At 34.8% G+C, this 26,710-nt stretch overlaps 2 protein-coding genes across 7 annotated transcripts in view; both read left to right on the top strand.

The window, feature by feature from the left end:
- Positions 1–26,710, top strand: part of LOC111058662 (GTPase-activating Rap/Ran-GAP domain-like protein 3) — a 382,310-nt gene that overhangs the window by 88,009 nt on the left and 267,591 nt on the right. The window contains exons 1-2 of one of the 6 annotated variants that reach the window (XM_039432396.1): positions 8,258–8,391; positions 18,110–18,872. The exons of 1 other annotated variant lie outside the window; for it this stretch is intronic. In XM_039432396.1, coding sequence (XP_039288330.1) covers positions 18,607–18,872 — 266 coding nt within the window. In that variant the 5' untranslated portion in view covers positions 8,258–8,391; positions 18,110–18,606. Of the gene's footprint in view, positions 1–8,257; positions 8,392–17,857; positions 18,873–26,710 lie in introns of those variants that run through there. 4 more of the 6 variants (XM_039432394.1, XM_039432392.1, XM_039432391.1 and 1 more) reach the window with 4 other exon arrangements.
- LOC120352338 overlaps positions 1–26,710 on the top strand; it is a 382,353-nt gene that overhangs the window by 269,539 nt on the left and 86,104 nt on the right. The gene's annotated exons all lie outside the window — the stretch shown is intronic.

Raw genomic sequence — 26,710 nt, 5'->3', positions numbered from 1 at the left:
ATAAAATTTAGAGATAGAAGTAAAATAAGTGACTGGTGTATTTATTATTTTATAATATTGATTAAAAAAAAATTTTGACCAGAATTATTCCATTGCCTTCTGGCAACTTGATATATTTTGGAAGCGAAGCAGCTAGTTTACAAGATATATTTCTAACTAGCAGATAACCCGTGCTTCGCAAGGGTCTTTCTTAAAACTTGACGTAATGAAATCTAGAAGAATTCAAAATAGGGTTATAAGAATCCTCGGTTGATTAAGAACTTTTATGCTGCATTCCAAGTAAATACGTATGACCACCTTTCAATTGAAAAAGAAGTTGGATTTAAAATGGCGGAAAAAATTTGGGTGTGACGGAAAACCTGTTTTTATCATTCGAAAAGGGTCCACAATCATACATAAATCTTCTAATTTCCTTTTCAAGAGAAATCTTCTGCTGCTCCCATACAAACTGGAAGCATGACAAATAATTGAAAACTTGACAAACTGAAAACTTGATGTAATCAAATCTTGAAAAATTTTAAATTGGTCTATAACCACCCTGGGTTAAGCAAGAATCTATATGCAAAATTTCAAGTTAATCAGTCCAGTAGTTCTGACGTGATAATGCATCAAACATAATTTCCCTATACTTAACACCTGTATAGGCTACGTTTATAATCCAGTTCTTTCCTTTATTATAGTATAGGAGATGATACATGGATGGATGATCATTGTTATTTTACTAAAAGATAGAATAAGTTGAATAGTTTCCCTTTCAGAGGGAATTTTGACAACCCACAAAACTCATTTTTCATTTGAAGAAATAACGAAAAGGTGCATATGACCTTTTTTTTGCTCAGCTTGCCAAAATACCCCTCATTCCAATATTAAAATTTTCGACTGACTGTACGGTGAGTCAGTCATTCTATCAGGGCTCGAATAATTTTGAAATTTCAATTGAATAAAAATGGAAGAATATAATTCCTTTATGTAAATAACAACACCTTCATTCAAAGACATATTAACTGCACGCGTTTTCATATTGCCGATACAGCATTGATGAAACTGTAGACGTTTATTTAGCACTTTTTCTCAAAAATTGTTCTAGCTGAAAAATTATAAATCCATGCCACGTGTAGGCCTAAACATTGCATCAGGAAAACGAAGTTTCAAAACTATGTTCTTCAGGTAGAAAGCAATATAGAAACTGATGTTCCTTTCTTAATTTCGACCATATGATTTGGTGATTTTTTAATGAAATCGAATGTACCATTAATGGAATTTAAACATTAATTCTGAAAAATCTAGAAGGAAAATTGAAATTTTGGCTTCCAGGTGCACGAGATTGATATTTTTAGAATCTATGTGTAAAATTTGGAGATCTAAATCATTCCAGTTTTTCCGGTATGCAATCCACAAGTTGACATGTTTTGATGCGAACAAACGAACACACACAACCCTACTCTCTCTTATTATATAGATGACTCCGCATACTATATATCAAATTATACAATTTATTAAAAATTGTATTACATCTTCGTTCAAGCTACTCGAATAGTCAATGATATTTTATTCAGTTTATTTATACTTTATCTACAGTTTCAAATAGTTAACGTTATTAAAATTGTAATCAACTATTATGTATGACCATTTTCATCTGTCTTTTAAAACATGCAAACAAGTCAACATAACCTGAATATACACTTGGCGCGAATGTATAGTGAATTTTATAAGCACGATTTTGGGCATTTAAATGAAGAACATTTTTAGTTATTGGTAACCTCAGATGACGTCATCTGCCTGTAGGTTTTTCGTCTCTGCAACGGAAAAACCTGTTTGTTGGCGCGCTGTTACCTATCGGCAGAGCAATAGCTAATTATATAGCTATTAGTGGGTTTAGCTATCAGCTATCAAACTTCTCAGTTGCAATTGTGAAGTCGAAATATAAACATCTCGAGAGTTTTGCTCTGTAAAACATTTTCAAACTGAATATTTTTCAAAGCCGAATTCGTAACTGTTGCAAATTTCTTGTTAATTCAGTTATCTAAGGACACAAGGACACTAATAGCTAATTATAATAGAAATAGCTAACGGAACGTCTCTGCAACGTAATTGGCCTGTTAAATAGGCAAGTCCGCGCTGTTAACTATGGGCGACGTTATTTGTCGACTCTGCAACCGGGCATGAAAGTTGAAAACTTTGTTATATAATTATTAACCTGCTGAAATCATTTGTCAGAACATGAATGACTGTCAGTGTGACTGTTGCCAAATGCCTCAGCTGATGTTGAGAATGGATGAATGGAAAAACTTCAGTAATTGCATGCAATGAATTCTTCAGCTGACTAAATGATAAATCACAACAATCTCTATCTTATGCACATTCAATGTTATTTTTATATCCTGAAAAAGGACTAAGGAATGTGTCAATTTTGATGTCCAAGAACTTAACCTGTGAGAAGGTTCGAAGAATACGTGTTCAAAATTTGAAGCTGATTGATCAATTCTTTCTAAAGCTATTGTAGAACATACAAACAGACGGACAAGGACTTCCCCCTTCAGTAAGTCAAAAGTGAGAACTCGCTCACAATTGTTCAAAAAATTTATATTGGGGACAATTTAACATGCAAAAAATACGTATATGAGACACAATGAAAGTTATCAAGTATTATAATGTGTCAAGGAGTTCAGTAGAATAATTTCGCATCATTTGAAATATCGATGAGTATGACAACCTTGCTTGATTCAAACCTTGCTCGGAATATGTAAGTTGACATCTTATTCTTATTCGGTTTATTACACAAGTTAACTGTAAAGATATGAGGATGACAGGAAAGTGTGAACAGGCCGTGGACTGTTCTATCTAGTTCTATATGAAGTCAATACTACAGTATCTCTCTAGAAAGTTCACCAAGTATAAACCAAAAATGCAATTCTCACTTGATTAAGTTTCACCTCGATAATTCAGTAATTTGGAATTTCTAGTGATTTCTGCGTGCAATACCTTCATCCTTTCCAGCTTCCAATGCCTCTGAATCCTAGAAAACTCTTGTTTATGTGTTATTTGCCTAAAAACAAAAACATCATAATCAGAACTTGAAGAAGGAACAGTTTTGGGCTGTTCACTTTGTTATTACTCATTCACTTTGTGTATTCCCTATAAAATTGATAAATTGACCATATTATTCCAATAAGAATTTTCTACTTGAAACCACCAGGCTTCAATACATACAGAGTGAGTCATTTATATATGGGAACCCTTCAATAAATTGGAGACTGCTGTTCTAGATAATACTGTAACTTCCAGTTATTCGTGAAATACTCTACCTTTTGACTTACAAATGAATTCCAATCTCTCATGAGGGGGTGACTTAGGGGTTGTGATTCGAATATTTGAAATGTAAACACCCATTGTGTGGTACATCATTTCAAAGGCATTTTTGAAACGAGAAAGATGGCATCGACAATTTTCTACGATAAGTTACTTGTATTCAAAATGGCGGCTGATTGAAGTTTCAGTTTTTATGAAATGAGGGGTTGTAACTCATATATTTTGAACGTAAACACCCATTGTAAGATACATCATTTCAAAGACCTTCTCAAAACTAGAAAGATGACATCAATAGAAATGCTCTATGATACTTTTATTCAAAATGGCGTCTGATTGAAGTTCGAGTTTTTAAAGAAATAATTAATAAATTTTAATGTTGTGTGAATATTGGGGATGGGTTCTGACCAGAAATTTCAATAGGGGGGCTAATAACTATTATTCATCAATCCATTTTACATACCTATGTTTTTTAAATTGCCGGCCGAGCTGCTACCGAAAAACGGAAAGATAATCATGATTCAAGATCATGTTGTGATAATATGATTCATCATTTAAAGTTACCAGCTGTAATAAAGAGATAAATTGTGTAGGCCACTGGTATTAATACGGTAGTTTCGAGTTGAGGTTTAGTTGATTGGTATCAGCTGTAGATAATTGTTTCTTAGAAGACCAATACAAATAATTATTTTCACTCCCTTATCATTGAGAAACTATGAAATGTTGGAAAAAAATATTCACCTCATGAAAGAGAGTTGTTCATACTGCATCCATTAATTACTGAAGAATGACAGAACAATTTACTCTTTTCGATTTAACTTAGCTTATATTCATCCCAAAATGGAAAATGGAAAGAATATAAAATTCTGTGTGATTAAATGTATATTGCATATTTCCTGGACAATCAACAACTTTGAGCGCAAGAAATTCATCTTTAAACACTGATTTAACCTATCTTTTTTTCAATTCAACACTTCACTGGTAGATATCACTACGTATCGATTGAGTATTTTGGAATAATAAATGCTGCATGACTGAGCACATAGGAAGTCCGTATTTAGATATTAATTGTCAGATAAATTTCATGATTCACCAAATAAAGTCAAGTGTGACATGTGATACATTGACTTTTTGGCGGTACGAAATTCGCCGGACATGATAGTATTGAAAAAGAATCATAATAAAATAATCAAAGCATGTGAGATTATGAGGAAATAGAAAGAGCTATTTATATCATTCTTATCTTTGTTGAAATTGTTTATGATTGTTTTAGAAAGATGAGGCAATACAAAGCTTTTTGTTTCAGCCACACAAATTCATTCCGTGCCAGTTTTATTGGAATTCCTGGTTGCTTCGCTATTATTGGCTTTGGAGAGTACGAGAGTGTGATATTGTGAAGCCTAAAAGGATGTATAGATGGACTTCAAGCGATATTTAGTAGGAAATTCAAGAAAAATATCACATACGAATAAAATACAGTAATAATAGAAAGGTTATCGAAGTTTTCATGAATGCCCAACGGAGATGGAGGAATCCTGGGGGAGTTTTTCTGAATACGAAAAAAACTTGAAATAGATTGTTTGATTAAGTCGTCCACGATTATTTCATAACCAGCAGAGTCATCCCACCAATCCGTGTTGCTCAGACTAAACATAAACCAGTGCCATGGATAACTAGGGAGATTCTATAAGCCAGGCGTGAAAGGGATAGGGCAAAAAGGAAGTTCAAAAGGTCTAATAGTGAGGCTGATTTAAACAGTTTCAAAGTATTGCGTGATAGAGTTAAATCTTTATGCCGAAATTCAAAATTACGATTCTACCACAATACATTCAATTGTAATAAGTCTACTCTTTTTCTATGGGATAATGTCCTTCGTCTGGGTGCTCATCGGAATAAGAAGCAAAATATTAGCATTGATCTCCCACAAGATGAATTGAATGATTATTTTGTTGAACCCATCAACCCAACTACCCCTATTAATAATGAGGAGAGTTTCTTCATGTCCTCCCAGATAAACCATTCTCTTTCTCATATGTTCACCCGGCAGAAGTAAGTATCTCATATTATCATCAACGCAAATAAAAATGCTAAAGGGGTGGATGGTATCCCGATTCTTTTCTACAAAAAGCTACTTCCCATTCTGCTTCCCACAATCACCCACATCTTCAACATTTCTCTGCAGTCGAGTGTTTTTCCTGAATTATGGAAGTGTTCATTGATCTATTGATCTATTGATTCATTGACCTATCCCTAAAACTAAAAATGCATCAGCTCCCAATGATTTTTGCCCAATCAATATTCTCTGTTCGATATCCAAAGCACATGAGAAGATAGTTGTTTATTCGACAGAGGCTGGCTCAAACAGCACTCTGGTTTGTGGACTGTATCAATTACATCGAGAACTTTTTGGGGTTGTCTGGCGTCGGGTAGCAAGTTGAACAATTTAAATGGCTAAGTGCACAATAACATAGGCCTACCTTCATGTCCAAATCCTCCTTGCTTCTAGGATCCCGGGTCCAGATCACGATACGAGACGAGACGACACTTGTAATAAATCACAATAAATCAATAGATCACTTTGCAAAAATCGACTTTACGAGAAGTGAGCTGTTCGATTGGCTCGCAAACGGCAACTAACTATGCTATGCGCATCACCCTTCAATTGCCCCCTCCACCACACAATGCCAGACAACAAAGCAACATTGATATAACGTCCGAACAATAGTTCATAGGCAGGTGGTCGAATATCTGTCTCGTTTCAATTTCTTTGCCAACTTTCAATCTGGATTCAGACCTCATCATAGTACAAGCACTGCTTTGATTAAGATAACTGATGACATTCGGGCTGCACTGGACAAGAAGTTGACTGCTGGTACTCTTTTTGTACAGTTTGATTCCAGCAAAGCTTTCGATAATGTGAAACATCTTATACTGTTGGAAAAGTTGAAAAATCAATGCAGTTTTTCTCTCTACATTGGCATGGTTCAAATCTCACCTGGTGGGTCGATCTCAGGCTGTGGGGGGTTAGCTGGTGACGTCTTCTCTTGGCGTATCATCAATCAAGGAGTCCCAAAAGGCTCGGTGTTAGGTCCTCTTATATTTTCAATTTATAATAAACTTTTTTCTCTACAGGCTATGTCTCCCTTATTGTTTATCGGAATCAGCTCGATTTGATGATTCATTGCTTATAATTGATGAGTGGTGGTTTTTATATTATATAGACTCCTTTTTTCTAAATCAGTGGATTTCATGGGAGAGCATTATTGTTGTCATTCGTTTTGTTTACATTTTCTACTGCTCTTCAGAACTTCACAAAGCTTACCAATTACTATTCTCGTGAATTTCACAAGTTCTCAAGAATTATACATGGCAGGGTGTGAGTTATAAATAAAACATAGATTTACACAAAGCATCTGCTGAATCTCAGTCATAATAATCATGTAAGAAATTGCTTCAACTGCTGCTTCTAGCGTCTCCCCTTACAAGATTTTCCCAGAGAATCAATTAACAGGAGCAAGCAATGCTAATCCAAGTTCTCTTTCTTTTTCTCTTCTGCCATTCAATCCAAGTAATCATTGTTGAAGCATACATTTCTCTGAAGGCATGATTCAAGTCCTTCTAATTCAACATGTTATTCAATATAAACTATTCACATAAAAAATAAAACTACCTATTGAGAGAACGATATCTTACTGAAGACTGGAGATCATAACTATGTGAGAGAAGAAGTTCTGAGAGTGAATGAGACGTTTACTTCAGTTTCAATCCAAAACTGCGTTTCTAGAAAGAGGAAGGAACCAGTAGAATTGGCAACGTCGGTGTGATCCGAAGACAATGCAAATACCAGCATCTATTGTATTGGCCAACCATCCTATTTCCTTATGCCTACGTCATGGTGTGTATGAAGGTACCCCGTATAGCCAGAATTTGAGTAAGCTCGTTTCGACATTAAAACTTCTATGAGAAAAAAATTAGAAATTTAACTTTTTTTGTCATAGGGGTATTCATTTATATTTATCAAATATACCTATAAAATTTGAGCTTGATTGGAGCACTGGTTCATGGTGAGCCCGTTTAGTGCAGAAAGTGTGTGCCTCACCATTAGACCCCTCTTACAAGCACTGGTGTGTGTGTGTGTGTGTGTCTATGTATATCTGTTAAGAAAATTCGAGTTATTTTATTTACTAAGTATTGATAGAATTTCAGGTGTATTCTGATTTCTATTCTGTATAAAAAATAGGTTCTACTCTTTGTTTCTAGAAGTTATCTACTCATCTACATATTTATTTTCTGTTCTGAATATGTTTATTGTCCATTTGTTTCCATTACATTATAATGTAATGTTAGTATGCAATGGGTCCTGCAAGACCTGGCAATACATTGTCATTTGTGATAAAGAATCAATATTTATTAAAGACTCAATTACTCCGGTATGCGACTATTCACATGTTTGAAAAATTTGGAGAATCTCTAATGGAAACTTTGACCCGAAAAGTGTAATCGGAGGATGTTTTACTGCAATAGTGCAATACAGAAGTGGGGATCAAAGAAACTGGAAATAGCATTGGGTTATGATACATAGAATATAAAATGAAGTGTTGCATGCTGAAAGAGCTCTGCTCACTCAAGCAGCTCAACTCAATGAATAATAATAATAATTATGTATGTTATGGATCACCCTGATGGCAGACATGAATATGTGAGAGTATCCGATGAGGCTGCATACATCTCTTGTCTGGACATGTGAGCATTGAACGTGAATCCAAGTTTTCCTTTGAACAGCCGTGAAGGAAGATGTTGTGTCTGTCGTTGGCCTTCCCCCCTCGACCCCTGCAGGGGTAACAGGTGGGCACAACAGGTGCCCCCTGAAGGGGAACTGCGCTTGCGCCTCTCACCATCCCTTGGCAGCCCGGCCAAGGGGTGGAGAACGCGTCCACGGGTTAGTAGCGGCCCGCCCTTCTACAAATGCACAACAGTACTCACTACCGCGTGTGATTGTCCCTAAAGCCGCGTTTCTCAATTACACGGTACCGTTTTTGAGAATATCCGACTCACTCGACCGCTTCACCTTTTATTGGTACTCGGGTAATTACGCAAATCGAGGAATATTTTTTATCTGTTCTGAATCTGATCTGGAAAGAGAACAAAAAGTTAACAGAATAAATTAACCAACCCAATGTTTATGGAGAATTAGCATAACTTTTTTAATTGACAACTAATTTTTTGGTAGAATCCAAATGCTTTTTCAAATCAACTGGAACATTATTGAGTACTTTAGCTGATCCTCTCATGATCTAAACTGATCTGAGGAGGAAACAGAAACTCAATAGAGTGAAACAAAAATATCCAATGTTCCTCGACTATCGAGTACTTTAAATTTTCTCCATCAGTTCTATTTGAGAATAAGAGGAAATACCAAGTAGAATAGAACTCATCCATACAATGTCAAAGGCGCATGAATCACGATACATGTCGGAGTAGACGGTAGGGTTCATGAAATGTATGTGCAGTAGCCAGGTATCTGAATGACATCACATCACCAATAGAAGTTTCAACCTCCTATCAGCAAATATTGTGACTTGTCCCATGAAACAGATAATTGAATGCCAAATTACGTCAAAGACATAACAAAGTATTCGCTGTGAGCATGTATGTGGAGGGGATTTAAAAAACGTCAAAAGCTCCCGTGTGGATTTTTTCTAGTTTGATTCGTCAATGAAGCCACAATTTAACACGGAGACGATAGGGGTGTTGTATTAAGAAATTAATTTCAAGATGATTAATATTGTTTTTGTACAAATAACAGTAATATAAGTAAGGCCTTTCCTCTATCAATTCCTAATCACCAAAAATAATTGGTTTGATGAAGAAGAAAGATTGTAGCTTTCAAAGAGAGCGTAAAATCAGAGATTGTAGGCAACACCACTAGATGGATTCTGTCAGCATTTCTTATGAAGAACTATAATTTCTCTCATTCAATTGAGGCTGACAAATTACAGTGAGTTCAAGTATAATCTGTAACTATACATGAAAGCAGGTGACTTGTATACGTCAATTTATCGCATAAAAGTAACCTTATTGGAATTTCTATTATTTAAAGGCATTTCGACTTTCTCATCACAGCTGTCATAATATGTAAATAATCTGATTTGAGATCAAAATATTATGGAATTCAACTCTGAAATGGATTGAATAACTTTGAAAGTTATAAGAGTGCTTATTAAACTAATGTTATTCAAATCAATCATACTGAAGTTATTCCCACAATCATTGTACACAAAACATATCCATTATAAATATGTACTCAATTATAAGAATGAACTTTATATACTTAACCCTTAATATCGGGGAAACGAGCTTCGCTCGTTATTTATTTATGGATGAACAAAACACAATTCTTTAAAATGATTGGAGAAAGACTAATATTTTTTATTATGGGGAAGGTCATGTTTTTATTTCACAGCTGGCCATACGTCAGTTTATAAATTTCGGGGATGAGATATTTTGATATTCCACAGACGCACTCGATCACTCACTTTTATTATCCACAGACGACGAGAGTCTCAGCTGTATTTCTAAGCATGAATTATCCTTTTAATGTCCTTCAGCGAGTTTTCCCAGGGATGAGACCTAGTGCAATCGAATTTTTATACAATTAACCTACTATGTTCTAAATTTCGTGAAAACCGTTGGAGCCGTTTTCGAGATCCGTTGCCATAAATAACCACATAACCAGATATAAATATATACATAAACTGTGACGTAATTGACGAATTGAATTCTGATGATTATCCGACAGAGTGCACATCGGTAGATGCAGATCATAGCCAATAGTAGGCCTACATTACCTCTTCAACTATTCATCAATATATTCAACCAAAAAATGTTCAGGAACCTAAAAACTTGAAACTAATATTAACTCATGCATTCTTGATTCAATTAAAACTTGATTCCTGCAACATTCGAACTTTCACGTAACTCAATATTGATTCAATCTAGATGCTTAATCTTTGAATAATATGTTCAATGAGGTATTTGCCTGTAATTTGAAGAGTTAATTGCTAGAATCATGTGTCCTTCTTATATTCTATCATTTCATGGATTTATTCCATCCAGATCCTAAATTGATCACCTAAATTGAAAATGAATGACATTGTATCTGCATCATTGAATTCATTAAGTATGATACTCTTCTAATAATTTAAAAAAGTCCCTTCCATTACTATCAGAAGTATTGATTGTGTGGATATATCTGGCGTATGATATCTTCAGTGGATTGCTATAAGATTGTTCACAATGCTGCTCGTACAAGAAATACCTACTAGTGATGAACTAGCTACTCCTCTATTCAGCTGTATCTGAAAATCTCTCAATATTGCCTCATCCCATACATTTGAGTGCAGTCAATTTTCTCCACTATTTCTCCAAATGTATATCCCTTGATAAATAAAACTAGACCGTAATATGCTGTGGTATAAGGATATATTTCATTTTCCTCTTATCTGATCTGTGTGCTTGAGTAATCGATTATAGTATCTAGTTAGTATGAATTAGTATGCCTGAATTCAAAGGCATTGAAATTAGAACGACAGTTGCACAACAGTGTGATTGATTCAAAAGCCGATGAATGACTTTGTTCCATTGAAATCAGTTTTGTTGATAGGCTTTCCTTGCTCTGGTATTGCGACAGTGTCATTAAATCAATTCAAATCTCAGATCTCATTTGATTCGTCAAATCATTTCAACTTCAACCACAAATGGTCAATATTGATGTATTCCCGAATAAAGTCTGCGTGCATAATCTTTCCTAATGCTTCAGCCACCTTCAATCGGAATGGCTGAAGGCTTATCACTCTAATTGAATAAAAATGCTTATAATATAATATTCTTAGTCTCGGTCTTGGAATGCATATTCATCCCGCTTGACTACGTTTTGTTGGTCCAATTGATGAAAAGAATATGCTTTAAACATTACACAAAGACTAGATCTATAATGGAGTGCGGATGATATAGGATATGGAATATGGAAAAGTAGTAAATAGATATGGAAAATGGAAACTGCAGAATAAATACTCTTGATGATGATAATCAATAGTAATCAAGAGATGATAATCAAGAATCAAAGTTCTATTTTCACCTTCGTCCACGTCAATCAACCAAACATTTGTCTCAACAAGTTGATATTATATTTTTGAAGTTATATGTGTGCAAGTTAATTCTCATGACGGACTCTTTTTTTAAGTCGACTTCTAAATAGGAGCTGTCTCAACAAATATACATTTCAAAGAAAATGGAGAATCTCCACTCATCTGTTGCCAAGCAACTGATGCGGAGTTGTCTGCCAAGAAAAAGTAATATTATGCAAGCTTTGCAGCCAAGTTTGGTGATGCAATTGAAAATCTTTGTTGTAGTTGATAATAATTTCAGCAGTTGAAAATACTTGAAGGAAGCTAAGGAACTGATATAGATGTTAGCTGAATTGAAACTGATTGAGTTGGGCAAAGTTTAAATCAATGGTTTTGACCCTGTTCAAGAGCTCTAGACCAGAAATTATGCATTCATGATGCATGATGAAGAACTCAAGATTCGCATCTTACGATGAAATTTCTCACCTCACTTCATTTTAAAGTGTTATGATAGATGATTATGAATAAAAATGAAGATGAACGTAGCCTATCTAATGTCTTATTTTCATATTCAATAGCAGCCGTGAAAGTTATTCAACTATTATTTTATCAACCGTCTGAATCCGTTCTCTTTCCATCATAGCAGATATCCATTATAATAATCTTATTGAGTTCTTAACCCCATCCATGTTGATGAATATTTGCATGGATAATTTTCAAAAATGAGTGAATAAGCGTGATAACTTATTCCTCTTATTTCTTATATCTTTTACCAGGTGCTTTGAAAAAATCCGTGTTTGGGAACATCTACCTGGAATCTGATATAATTCTATTCAGCCTCTGCTATTCAGTTACATTTCTAATTTTCGAGACCCTTCACAGATCTGCCTGTGACCTAAAATTAACTACAAGAAAGATCTTTAATACAACATGGATCAATTTTTAATAAATCAGTTCATAAAAATTGGAGATGTTTGTAGGGTTTTGATGATCAATTTTGACAAACAAATCAATGGCTTAATCTTGCAATAAATCATCATCAAGACAAGTACAAGAATTATGAGATTAACTTATTCATAACTGTAGGTTAAAAAATTTAGGATAAGTACACCATTAAAATCCATGATGAATTCACATTCATATTTTCATAGATGGAATTAATTGATTAGGGAAGTTACCAATTATCAATTTCTGTTGACCTGTTACATGTCTATCAATTTCTGTTTCTGTCTATCAATAATCAATTTCTGTTGAAAAATAGTGGATTACACCAATGAACCCAGCAATAATATTCGCTTTCGAAACCCTGATCATTATTTTCGAAACTTTGAGCTTCGAATAATACCCGAAACATTTCTCAGAACTCATTCGTGATAGTTGTAAAATCCATCAACAAAAACGTAACAGCTAATCAACAGCTCGTCATCCATTGGATTGTTGTCATTCCACTGCATCCATATCGATGATAATGTTGCAGATTGGAGAGTTGCGAAGCACGGAAGAGAGAGAGTGAGAGATAGAGAGAGAGTGAGAGAGAGAGAGAGAGGGCATAATCTGTGACGAGTGGCAGGGTGGATGAAAACTGGGGAGAATGAGAGAGTTAAATTGATTTCTAATCCAAGTGCGGCTGGGCTATCGCAGATTTCAAATCATCCCTCTAGCGTTCAGTAGCCACCAAGCCGTCATTAGGGTTGAGCTAATTGAATGTAGGGAATGGATCGTTTTGAGGCTGGCCTGCTTCAAACAGACTCAAAACTGTGGGAATTGGAGGAGGGTAAACGGAGTGGTGGGGAAAGAGATGATTCGTGTTGAGCTTTCATTGTAGTTAATTTCAAACTTGATGTACTGTACTGTACACATTGGTTATAATCCAATGAGTACGGTGCATTACGCTTCAGTGTATTGATGTTCGATGAATGGATCCGATTTGGATGTTGAATTCCGATTCGGGGTATCAATCTGAATGCTCTAAATATTTGCCATAATAGGCTTCTAACGCGAAACATGGTTGATGTGAACCAGCAATCATTAAGATTATGTGAATAACAATTTCACTCTGTGCAACGTTATTGCGAATCGGGCTTTGTTAGTTGAAGATATGGACTGAGTGGAATTGTAGTATCAGTAGTTCCATTAGATTGATTGGAATGATGTTGAAGGACTCTATTGAAAGTGAGTGAAACCAATCAAGATTCTGGATGAGGAGAGGTGGAACCACAAAAGGTTCCACCTTGCAGTATACGAGTTCTATTCATCCCCTAACAATTCTTTCAGACGTAACGATAGGCTACTATAGAGATTTAAAATGTTATTATTTTGTTGTGATTGTGAACAGTGATTCATCACTGGAGAGTGAAGCTCATCTCAACTATTCCATTGAATCTCATTTATCCATACGCCATACATAAACCACCAAATTATATACACATATTCCAGCGTATGTGAAAGATGCGGGACGTATTATGCAGAAGTAATTTCGAAGCATCATGAATTGGTTCCATTAAGAAAACAGAAAAAATTGTCTTTGTCAGGTTAGAAGCATTTTCTACGTGAATAAGCAATAGAAACTGTGAAGTGAACAGTAAATTTTGTTTAGTATCAGAATTCATCATTGAGCCAGTAACCAACAATCTCCATCCCGAAAGACACTTCAGATGGATGTGAGAAAACGGAGGTTTAGAGTAGAGGAGGCTAGGAGAGTCTTTCCTTACTAAAAGTTCAATTATTCACGAGGCAATTCACCCACTTTCTGAAACCAACTTACGAGCAGTGTTGTAGTGTCCCGAAATTTATGACACCCTACCATTCCATCCCTATTCAGTTGGTACGAGAAAATACACCCGAATCCAGTGAAGCTGAGAAAAAACTCGCGGTAAATTGGACTGAAACAAAACTTAATCATAACTTTGAAATTAGAGCTCTTAGTTCGGTAGCGGAAAAAATGTTTCATGCAGTGCAGTCTAATCTATTCTTTTCCGCTTGAGTAACTCACTTGAATTCGCTCACCGGATCTTTTGAATGTCGTGAAAGAAAGTTGGATTCTTAGTTGATTCTCTCACAATCTCTCTAAGATGTTGCAGGATGTTTACTTCTCCCTAAAAACGAATATTGTTCACTGAATCATTCTATCCATCTCTAATCACATTCATTCATTATCATCCGTATTTCAAAGTAATTTGATCATATTTGAGAGGCTCATCTCATCAATTTCAAACTTTATCACTGTGAAAAATTATTATTGTTCCAAGATTCCGACTTTAATTTGTAGGATCTATCGATCATACATCCAAGAATTATGAGTTTTTCTATATTTAAGAGGTTCATCTCCAACTCTCATAGTTTTAGATTTCTGATTGCTTCATCAGATTCTATTTATTGAGGATTTTCCATTCATTGTCTTGAATCTCATTTTCATTTATTGTCATGAATTGCTGAAATGGAGTCAATATCTTCTACTACAGAATGTATTTTATTTAGTCATTCCAATTCTTTTTGGATGTCAAGCTACCGTTTGTTTCATTTGCTCCAATACATAATAGTTGAATTCGGTTGTATAATAAAATAATAAATTATTGGAAAAGGCAATGGCAGTTGTATTTCTATTACTTCTCAAAGACTACGACTTGACACAACGATTTATTGATTATTATCATTACATGCATCGATGGAAAATTTCAATCTATGTGGGAGACAATATATCTCACAGTCTCTAGTAGGTCTTGTGTGATAATGAGGGGTCGCTTTGTAGTCCTGGAACGGGTTGCCATAGTAACAAGCATATACTAAACACACTGGAGCTCCCTGGAGAGAACCTAAGTAATCACCAGCGTTTACACAACACAACGGGAGGTGAAGCGTTTATTATCAATGAATAATAATAATTTATTGCTATTATTAAAATGTTTTAGAATCACTTGTTACGTCTCCTACATTCGAAGATGCCCATTTTAAACATCTAATCCGTAGAGTAAAGATAAAGTTCAATACCTTCATTATCTGTCTCTGTCTTTAATCTATTTCATATAACTCCCGACTTGTTGTAACACTATTACAATAAGGAATAAGTGAAATGTAAAAGTGACATCAATCAGAAAATAGTCGTCATGGTTTAAATCATCATATATTTATAAATCCTTACACATTTGAGACGATAATAATGTGGCTTTTCTTCTATTCAAAATAATTGATGTTATTGTTTTTAACTGATGTTTTTATGTAAAAAATACTTAGTAAAGCTATTTAGTCAATTATGGATCTCATATTGCAAACGTATATTATGATGAGTCAGTTGCATAATTAAAGTTGTGACCATATGTTAATGCTAGGCTAAAACACAGTTATTGAAACCATATCACATTTGATTAAGATAATTATATAGGTGATTATTGAATGGAGCATACAAATAAAATATATGGTCACTTAACCATTCCATTGCCAAATGGGCCAGTAGACTATGAAAATCGCATAATTTGAAAATAGTTTCTCCTCACGACATTTATTTCCTTGTAACGTTCTCCTGAATAATCATGTACTGGATTCATTTCCATTTCTTATTCATCATGAAGATCAAAAGCAAACCCTATTGGCTTCGAATTTCTTATTAACTATGTACCCTCCAAAATCTACCCCTCCAGAATCTTCTTTGATAAGTAGCTAGCCTCACTTCTAAGGTGGAGCACTGGAAATATCAGTGCCTTATCATCTCCCTCATCAATAGCTTGAATAATGCTTAGTGCTTCTGGAGGATGAATTCAGGTCTATGGATATTGATAAATACAATTCTATGCGTGAATTTATTCTGCTGTCCTAATACAAATGAATAATGCTTGTAAAATATTATAAAAGTTTCAATGGATCTTATGAAATTGTCTTCTTCTCACATAATTTATTATCACAAACTTTCTTCCTTCAATATTTCATAGCTGTCATGCGAATACAGGTACCAACGTTCACAACGTGTTCTCATTTATCATTTTTCGGTGATTTTTCAAGTTTTGTGACGTTTGTGAAGTACTTTTGCAAAGTCATCAAACTTTTTATGAATTTGAATATTTTATATCTATATTTAAGAGAGGAAGATGAGTCTGAATCATCATCAATTAATCTCCATCCATGGTGAATGAGGCCAACTCTCAGGAATATCAAAATTCGAGGGTCCAATACATTTGATTTTCAATTGAATTGTCATATTTTTATAATATTTTGAAGCTCTTCCATCATTTTTCAAGCCTAGGCCATGATCATGATCTCCACTTTTCAATACAGAGCAGCTTGCATTCATTACTAGTGTCACTAATCACTATTGTAATGTAGATTACACAAGAACCAGTAAATTCCATAGCAGTGAAGAATTGTTTGTAGAATTCCATTTACAAACCTATTTGTATCATAATCACAGTTGCAACTAATTACATTCGAGTTCAATTGTGCAAAATATTTTCATTCGATTTTGTCAACTCAATAGAATGTTGTTCAATGCAATGCATCAAATCAACACCAGTGATGTATCCTACTTTGTTGCTCTGTTATTTGAATTGCAACCTCTTCCAATTCATTAGTCGTCACATCAAATATCTTGATGGTATTCTGGATTTTTTCATAAATAGTTTTGTAATGAAGATCGCTTATCTTCGGAATTATTATTGTCCATCATTCATGTCAATCATGTTTTCATTCGTGATTTTACCGAACAATAAGAATATACTACACATAAATTATCAATTTGATTTTCAATTCATTGAATTTCCTTCGATTGGAGCAGGTTTTTTACAAAAATAGAGTTTGTAGTATGAATTGAAATACAATGTATGTTAGCTAATGAAGTCGTAAATGGATATAAATATCGATATCTATCGAATAGAGAATGAATGACTCTTATTGACATTTATTTTACTGAACTCTGTTGTCCATCTCACTTCAGTTCGCAAATGATTTGTGAAATGGGGAGAGAAACTTCATGGAGCATCTATCGTTTCATAATGAGCATTCAGATGGTTTTTGATATTCTCTCATTCTACTACCGACTCTCCCCCACTCCACTATTCTATATATTTCTAAAAAAATCAACTTGCATTTAATACGAAAGCAGAGATATCACTCTCCTGCTAAAGAATTTGCAGTTGAGTTTTCTTTAAATAAGTAATGGAAGCAGCAAGATGAATTTATCGGATTAACAGGGTTTCTTTTTCAATTTCATCAGATTGAAAGCATTTTTTCCAATTCATTGGAACATTCTGTTCTCTTGTAATCAATGATTCTAACAAAACAACCAAATCAATTTAGAAAGATAGTAACCAAATGTAATTTATTAACTTCCAATCTTCTATTTCCATCATAATTAGTGTGTTCCAATTATATGAATAATGATTGAATTGAAAGAATCAATTGGGTTTGATTATCCATAAAAAATATCTCATTCCAAATAGAATCGGTGAATCCATATAACTGAACGTGAACAATATATCTATTTTGAAGAACAAAGTTCGACATGGTCTAGTTGATTTTTCAGTAGTTATTCCAGTTAATAATTAATTCGACGATGTCGCGTGAGTGGTGGCACGAGATCCAGAGACGTGTTCACGTGTTTTGAAAAAATTGTCTCAAGTGACAGTGTAATGACATGCTATTGGTGGAAGTGTCACAAAGACGAGTCAGCATAATATTATTATTTTGAACAGCGTTGATTTTTGTTGCACATTGCTTGTGCTCCATAGACGCGTCGCGATGTTCTGAACTCGACTGTTTTCTCCTGAACCCGGAAAACTGGCATGTGCAACGTAGAAGTCTCGACCAGTAAGAAGATAGCACACATGGCACGTGCATTGAGTGTCACTCGCTGTTCAAAAACAGTTTAAAGACCGTTTAAAAACAGTTCAAACACCGTTTAAACAAAGCCCAAACACCGTTTCAACGTAGCTCAAACACCTTTAAAACCCAATTCAAACACCGTTCAAACCTATTTCAAACACCGTTTTAACACAGTTCAAACACCACAGTTTCTCAACGGGGGGCGCACATAATCATGACACTTGCTTCATAGAAATGTAGCCCTGTTCTGAACACGACAGTTGCGGGTTATCAGAGGGCGTACACATGCCACGTGCGACATAGAAGTGTCACCCTGTTTTGAATAGAACACTTGGTTATCAGACGACGCACAGTGGCGTGCAGCCAGATGCTGAAGTCGGTGCTCTGCAAGTCGGGCTCGTCGCTCGACCTGTCGTCGCTCGGTCGCGGCGACACTGACGGCGACGGCGACGCTGCCGCAGGCGATGAGTCATCGTCGGGCGTGCAGCGCGAAGGCAAACTGCGCCGTGTCTTCACGACACACGTGCGTCGGCGCAGCAAGAAGAAGTCAGGCGCCGCTGGCTTCAGCCTCAGCCGCATGATGAAGGAGCCGCTGCGTGTTGTGCATTCCGTCCCACTTAGCTACTCCAACGGGTAAATAAGTCATCAACACTTATTACATTTTTTATCTTATTGGATGATTATTTTTGATTGTTCAGTGCATGACGTAGAATAACTAAAAAGATAATAGGAATTCATATTATAATAAAAATAGATATCTTACACAAATTCAGATCATAACAAGAATAAAGATCTTACTCAAATGCACAAACTGAAATGGATGCACACTCATCTATTAAAAATTTATACTTATATTGGATAATCTTACTCGATTTATAGACTGCAATAGATGGAGCCACATATCTTTTAAAACTTCTTTGAGAAACTCGATTCTATTGCTATTATTGTTCCTCAGTGAAGATTACTAGTGACCCCCTGGGTTAGAGAACTCGCTCATGAACTGTTGTATTATAATATTTGAAACCCGCAACTTTTAGTTATACAGAGTTGGTGGTAATTATGGAAACAGCTCAACAAGAATAATTTGACAGTAGGTTTCGTGGAAATCCTATTTGACATGAAAAATACTTTTCAAAAAAGTTACTCGGTCACTCTAACATCTTTGACCCTCATATGAATCCCTCGCTAACGCTCGTTCAATAATCTGTAGTCTGTGGTCAATCCACTGAAAGACCCTCTTTTCTTTTCGATCATGAATGGTCGAGAAAAAAGCCTTTTAGGAAGATTATTATCATAATTATTTTTAGAACATTCTTATTTTTCAATATTCTATGAGATTCTTCTTTATAAGGGTGAGATCACTAAAGCCTTTTTTCAGGCGTTTCTCAGACAAGTCAGTGGGGCAGGAGGCTCTCCGATTGGCTGATTCTCGATCAGCGAGCTCCCAGAATCAGCTGATTGCCAAACGTCTACCCAATCAGTCAATCTGAGAGCATCCTGCATGTCGACTCGTCCAAAAAACGCCCGATGAACGCTCGTGTGGCCTCGTCCTTATTCAATATAAACTAGAATTTTTTCTTACAATAAAATTACAGAAGTATACATCATCTTTTTATCCAGTGTTTAAAGTTATAAATGCGACATACCTTTGCAGGCATCTTTGAGTTGTTAATGGCAAAAGTTGTAACCATCATCTTTGATCAACTGTTTCCAAGTCAGTTTCTCATGAGGACAGTATTAAATTTTATACTTCACAGAATACAAGATCAGAATACAAGAAGCGTTCTAGTAATCTCCCCATTTACACTCAAGCTTCAGGGTTGAGACTCGGTTTGGGATCAAGCCGAATGGATCATGCATCTGCAACGACTAAAAATATAGTCGCATTGAGTTATCACGACATTTTACCTTGCATAAAAACTGATGAAAGCGTGGGAGAAGCTCAATAAAGCAGCAGGAACTCACAGAATATATTGAAACGTCTGGATTCAGTATCTGGAAAACTCCAGTCAATGATGTTACGGATGCATAGGAGTAAAGTAAAGCTTTTCCAATGAGAGATTGCAACTTTAATTGCTTGCTTTGAGATGGGAACTGATTCTTACAACATCTGCTTGTGTTGATTGAGGTGAATGTAGCTATGATAGGAGTGCAGAGCGAAGCAGTAGATATCATTAAGAGAGACGACATCCAGCATTAGACATCACGACATTCTGTGATCTGTAGAGTATCTTTGATGCAAAGTACTCATGCAAAATGAACGTTATTAGTGGGTGTTAGTAGAGCTTACAGCCAAATTGAATTAACAGCACAGTCGAGACAAAAAGTGGATGTTACAAGTGAGCTTTCCTGTTAGTAACTTCATATTGTTGCTGGAAGTTTCAGTTAGAGGTTTACTAATAGGAGAGATAGCTATGAGCTCTTCCATTTAAGTTTTCTCCATCTGCATAACAATAAAATGAATCTCTCGTTAGTGAGTACACATATAACTTTATAATTGGGTTAGGCTAGGCTTCTTGAGCGTGAACAATCAACTCTGATTTGTATTTTTTTCAACAAAAAATAATGATAAGAATCCCTCTATAATATTGTAGACAGGTCATCATTATGATAATGTTTATGTTTCTGAAGGGACGGATTCAAAGATCCAAAGATTCAAATTACCTCACAGGTCAACCGAAACTTATTATATGTCCCAAGGTCTTCATAAGATCTTGCTTATCATTATTGTAGTTTAATTGTTGGATAGATGGAAGAATCATCATAATTATATGGTATCAAACTATTATCAAATAACTCATCAAACTTCAATCTTCTCTGAATAAACTCATTTCCTCAATGACCTGCTCAATAACAAAATTTTGATTCTCTCGCAAACTGGGAATTGATTCATAAACTTCTCTGATGCTCTTATTAGCTCTGTCTCATTTAAAATTACCTTTGTCTCATTACCCTTCTATTTCAAATTTCACGCTGTTGAAAAAATTCATAACTTTTGACCTGATTAGAATGATTGGAAAATAGAAGAAAAAATCTGCATATATGAGGATGCAAATTTGATGTTTGTTTTAGCACAAATCACATAAAAATTAATCGTATTTTAAATTACTTACGGAATTGCATTAGTTTTGAAAATTATTTTTGTAGAAGTAATGACTAATTCGAGTGGATGATGAATCAATTAGAATTCATTATCAGCACCATGGATCCAAAAAAGTTCAATTCAAAGTTTGTTAGTCCAAAGATAAGTATCTCGCCAGTGAGTTCATCTGCACGGTGGCAAAGTAGTTAAATATTCGGAAAATTAAAAACTTCAACCCTGTATCTTTGAAGCTCATTTGATTTTGAATTGGCAATCAGTGCACTAGATTCACTATGACTAATCCATACAAATCCAGAATCAATTTAGACAATAAGCATTGTAAATACAGCCACCATATCTGCTCCATTTGGCATTGCCTATTGATGAATAATTATTTCCGGCGCGTAATCCCTCTGTTAATTGGTTTCCATGCAGTGTACAGTAGCCATCAACAGATTAAGCCAGTTTGAAATATCGCACATTGAGCACTTTGTGCAGGGGATTTGGTAATGAGGAAGAACGCTCTTGTAAATAGCGCTACACACCACACAGCCCACACACTAGTCACCGAAATTAGCTCCTCTGATGGTACGGTACGTTACAGGATCGTGAATCATGGAATCCCCTATGCTTTTCAAACGAACTCCAGCTCTTAATTATCCAAATTTGATTCTATCGAATTTTATTTCTTGAAAATCAAGAGCTTAAGCTTCCTGAATTGATTTAAAATTTTGCTGCAACGACATTAGTCGTTGCTTCGCTTTTGACATGACAACGTCTTATAAATTGGTTTGCCGGGAGACACTTCAAGAAACTGCGTTAGTTCCCACGTTATGCGCTCACAATGAGAGCGAGTGAGAGCGTTCGTTTCGGTTCACGGTCGTCTGGAAAGAGCACGAATAGGAGCAGTGGCGAGCAACGCTCGCAGCAGCAAGCCCAGCAACCCGAAGCATTCACCTGGAGAGAGAGTGAAACGGAGCAGTCAACCTGCGCAGGCGCCGCAAGCAATCTCCTGCGACTGCGCCACTAATTCAAAATGTCAAGTCAATGGTTGTCTCTCTCGCTCTTAGGTGGGCGCGGGCTAACCATGCCCGAGTGGAAGGGACGCGTGCCTCTCACTCACTCTCATTGTGAGTTATTATTTCATCCTTCTTCCTATACTATATGAATGAATATTCACATTAAAATTATTTTTCGCCCCACTTGGATGTAATGAGCTGGTTTACGTGCGTCATATGGAGGCCGAAAGTGATTGTTTTCTGACCAGGCCGGTAAAATTTTTACGGCCCTAGGGCTGTAAAATAACCTTGAAGTCAGCTGATTCTGATTTGATGTGAACGTGTTTACAAAATAGTTTATGAAACGGAATCAGTTAATGCTTCTAGAATTGAATAAAGTTTTTGCAATAAGATACTATCATTTTATTTGGATGAATGAAATACAAATAATGAGATATTATAAACTATTCAAATTCAATTTTCAGAGTATAATAGAATCTAACCTCAAACCTCCTAGTACAGCGTTTATCATGGAACATGGTGGATAAACGGAATCATTTTATGCTTTTAGAATTCAATAAAGTATTCTGTAATAATATACTATCATTTTATTTGGATTAATAAAATACAGATAAGATATATATTATAAACTATTCAAATAATTCTATTTTCAGAGTAGGATAGAACTTCTAACCTAAACTTCCGTTGACATTCAGATTGGCCAAATTTCAAGTGTGCTAAAACAGCTGATCAAAAACTTTTTATTCTTTGTGTTAATCATTCAATAATCAAAACATTTATAATAATATCATCTTATTGTCATTTGGAAGAATAAAAAGTATAAACTCAACCTCTTACATAATAATTGAACATAATCTTTTAGGTTATTTAGACAAATCTGAATAAAAAATAAAAATACTTGGACAATTTCTTGATATTCAGATTACCTCAGATTTGCTAGAGCTATGAACTTCCACTTTTGCTTTCGGAAGTGCTTATAATAGACAATTATTCTCATATATAAACTTATATTGTTTATTTTCCTGTGTGGCGAAAAATAACGTTCTCACCATGGGCAAAAATGTTTTTCCGGCTCTCAATCTTTTCTAGTCCTCGGCCTACGGCCTCGGACTTGAAAACCGATTTCGAGCCAGAAAAGACCCATTTTCGGCCCTAGGTGCGAAATATACTATTACCACTCAAAGTCGTTGTCACGTAAAACTTTCGCCCGTATACCGACTTTACAGGCAACCATGCAATTTTTTTTTATATAATTAGATGCAAAGATTGAGATATTTTATGCAGAGATGATCATGTTGTTGAGTTGGTTATCTGATCATTTTATCTCTATATAATTTTTCTGCTGAGGCAATTGATGTTTTGCCTCACTCAAATGAAGTAAACTTCTATGATTAGAATTATTGAAACGGCTATGAATAGAAGTAGGAATAGCAGTCTATTTAAATACAGTACGCATTACACTACGATAATCTGTAGAGATAGTTATAAATGACAAAATATTTAAATACAGTAAGAAGAATAAAATGAAAATTCCATGTTGTGAGGATAGTTTGTACTTGAAACTTTCTCTCAAATTGTTTTGCAAAGTGACAATACAGTACATTGTCACGTTGTTACGTACGTAATACAACAATATTATTCTTAACTATATTTCATAGAGCAACAATAAGATATTGATGAGACTTGATTTGGAATGAACTGTTCACTGGAGTAGCCATTTTTGGTTGATTTAGAAACGTCTTGGAATGAACTTGGAGAAGACATGTTTTGGAATACATATACATATAACATTCCTGTAGATTCATTTACATAACACTTAATCATCCGTAACAGCCACTTCTAGCCACCACATTGTATCCTTATCTCCATTCGCATTTTTAAACAATTTGAGAGAAAGTTTCAAGTACAAACTATCCTCACAACATGGAATTTTCATTTTAATCTTCTTACTGTATTTAAATATTTTGTCATTTATAACTATCTCTATAGATTATCGGCTGGAGCATAAGTTTTCCCTATGCTAGTCGAGCCAAAATGAATATCACATAGGCTAGATGTATTCAAATTTCACATTTCGTGAAGTGTTTTATACTATTACTAGCAGGGCACCCGTGCTTCGCTACGGGAATTAAAGGATAAGATTATTTTTGTGAAACATTTATAATCTAAATTCTATCAAAATTGTTACAATAGTTTTTGAGATTAGGCCACAACTTGGCATGAAAATTATTGAGTCAAATCATTCGAATAATTCGAATAACTCAAATTGATGTGTTGGAAGTGTTCTGTAGAATACAGCGAATTTTGTAGAATATTGGGCGGGGCTTGAAAGTCAACCTCGACTTTATTCATTGGCAAATAATATTTCTCATTGACAGTTATCAAATTAGCAGTGATCATCTAATTTTTAATTTTGCTTGATGAAATTGGAGAATGAATTCCAAATTAAGTTGATTCGGAATTTGATGACTCTGGTATCTATGGATCTCTTGCTTATTATGGAATTTTTGGCTTAGCCTGTCGCTTACTTTTCGTTCCACTTATCCATAAGTTTAAAAGCAGCCAATCCACTGATACTTTCTTACATGGAAGTCCATTCATACATAAGAGTCCATTCATAATAGTTGCTATAACATTTATTGTAGCTGATTTCTCATGTCTCAAACTTTACTATCATATAATATTAAAGTGGGATCAATTTAATGTGAATTTGCATAAATCTGAATAGAGTTTATTCAATCACTTTGTTCATTAACCACCATTATATGATTTCTTTCTTCGATCTTAGCTTGAACCAAAAGTTTAGGGAAAAAAATTTGGATGTAACTCAATTTAATTTCTATCTAAATTGAGTCATATAGTTCCAAAACGTGTCTTATCCACCAAAAATCAAAATGGAGTTTTTGATGCCAGCGCATTCTTTAGTCAATTTCTCATCTATTAATGTGGATATTTTGTTCCAAAAAAAATCTTCTTTTATTAAAAACAGGCTTTGAAAATCGATGTTTATTCCAAAAAAGGTCGTATCTTCTGCCAGTTTGTTCCAAAACATGTCTTCTCCAAGTTCATTCCAAGACGTTTCTAAATCAACCAAAAATGGCTACTCCAGTGAACAGTTCATTCCAAATCAAGTCTCATCAATATCTTATTGTTGCTCTATGAAAATATAGTTAAGAATATTGTTTTATTCTCTTGTCGGTTGGTAACACTCATAGTTTCAGTTATCATGCTAACAGCCATCTAATGGCACTTTAAAATAAACCCTTCAAAGAGAATTATCCTCACACGGAATGATAAATTGCAAAAATTTTTGGTGAGGGGTGAGGGACTTTATCAAAGTGACATTGGACAGTTAAAATCTTTATTGAATTCAAGAATGACAACAAATGATATTCAACTCAATGTTCTGCCTAATGGCAATCCTGTGAAAGTTACCAAAATGAATGATGTACATAAGCTTTTATTGAGAGAGATTCCTCATCTCTCCTTTTATAGACGTTTGCTGCCTGCTGGATTTGCCACAGAAAATGGAGATGACCAAGAGCTCATGAATGAGTTATGTTGTGAAGAAGACAGCACTGATGATCGACTTGTTAGAGAACTCAGGGTCTGAGTCCTGAACACACTTTTTTTTGTATAATGATCTGAATGAATGAGATCCAATTCAGCAACTTTCATTACTTCCACTTTTTACTCTCCAGTTTTTACTCATAAGGACTTCAACTTTTATGCTCAAAAATAACTTTCTAGTACCTTTTATTATTTTCATGTATTGTTCAATATTCATAATATTTTACTCATACTCAACTTTACACTTTTGATACTCATTATTGTATCTTAAATGTGAAATATAATACATTCTCTATAACATCTTGTACATATTGAACTCAAATTATAAACTAAACTGTTATTAACAACATAAATTGTATTAACTTATATAATCATATGTGAATCATCATCTGGTATATGGCACTCATGCTATTTTCTATAATAAAAATGTTGAATTTTTTATGAAAATCTTAGTTTCTATTATAGTCCACTTGTCAAACAAAGTCTTCTTCAAGTTAGTGAGTCTGTTCCATAAAATGTCTCATCCATGCAAATTTGTTCCAAAATAGGTCTATTCCAAAGTTTGTTCCAGAACGTTCCTTATTCATTCATTAATTCAAATTTAAGTGGATAAAACTATGCAATACTCCAAAAGTCAACATTCTGAACTGTTCATAATTAGAGATAATTTCTTAGGAATACCATATAATCTCTGCCAAGCAATGATAGTAATATGGCATAACGTTTTTTTATTTGGACACATTTTGGACACGATTCAATTGACAACTTTATTATTTACTTGTGATCTATTAATATCAATT

This window comes from Nilaparvata lugens, chromosome 7, assembly GCF_014356525.2.
Source record: "Nilaparvata lugens isolate BPH chromosome 7, ASM1435652v1, whole genome shotgun sequence".
NCBI classification, from domain to species: domain Eukaryota; kingdom Metazoa; phylum Arthropoda; class Insecta; order Hemiptera; family Delphacidae; genus Nilaparvata; species Nilaparvata lugens.
Note: the sequence above shows the minus strand (reverse complement) of the source record. Positions and strands in the feature narration are given on the sequence as shown.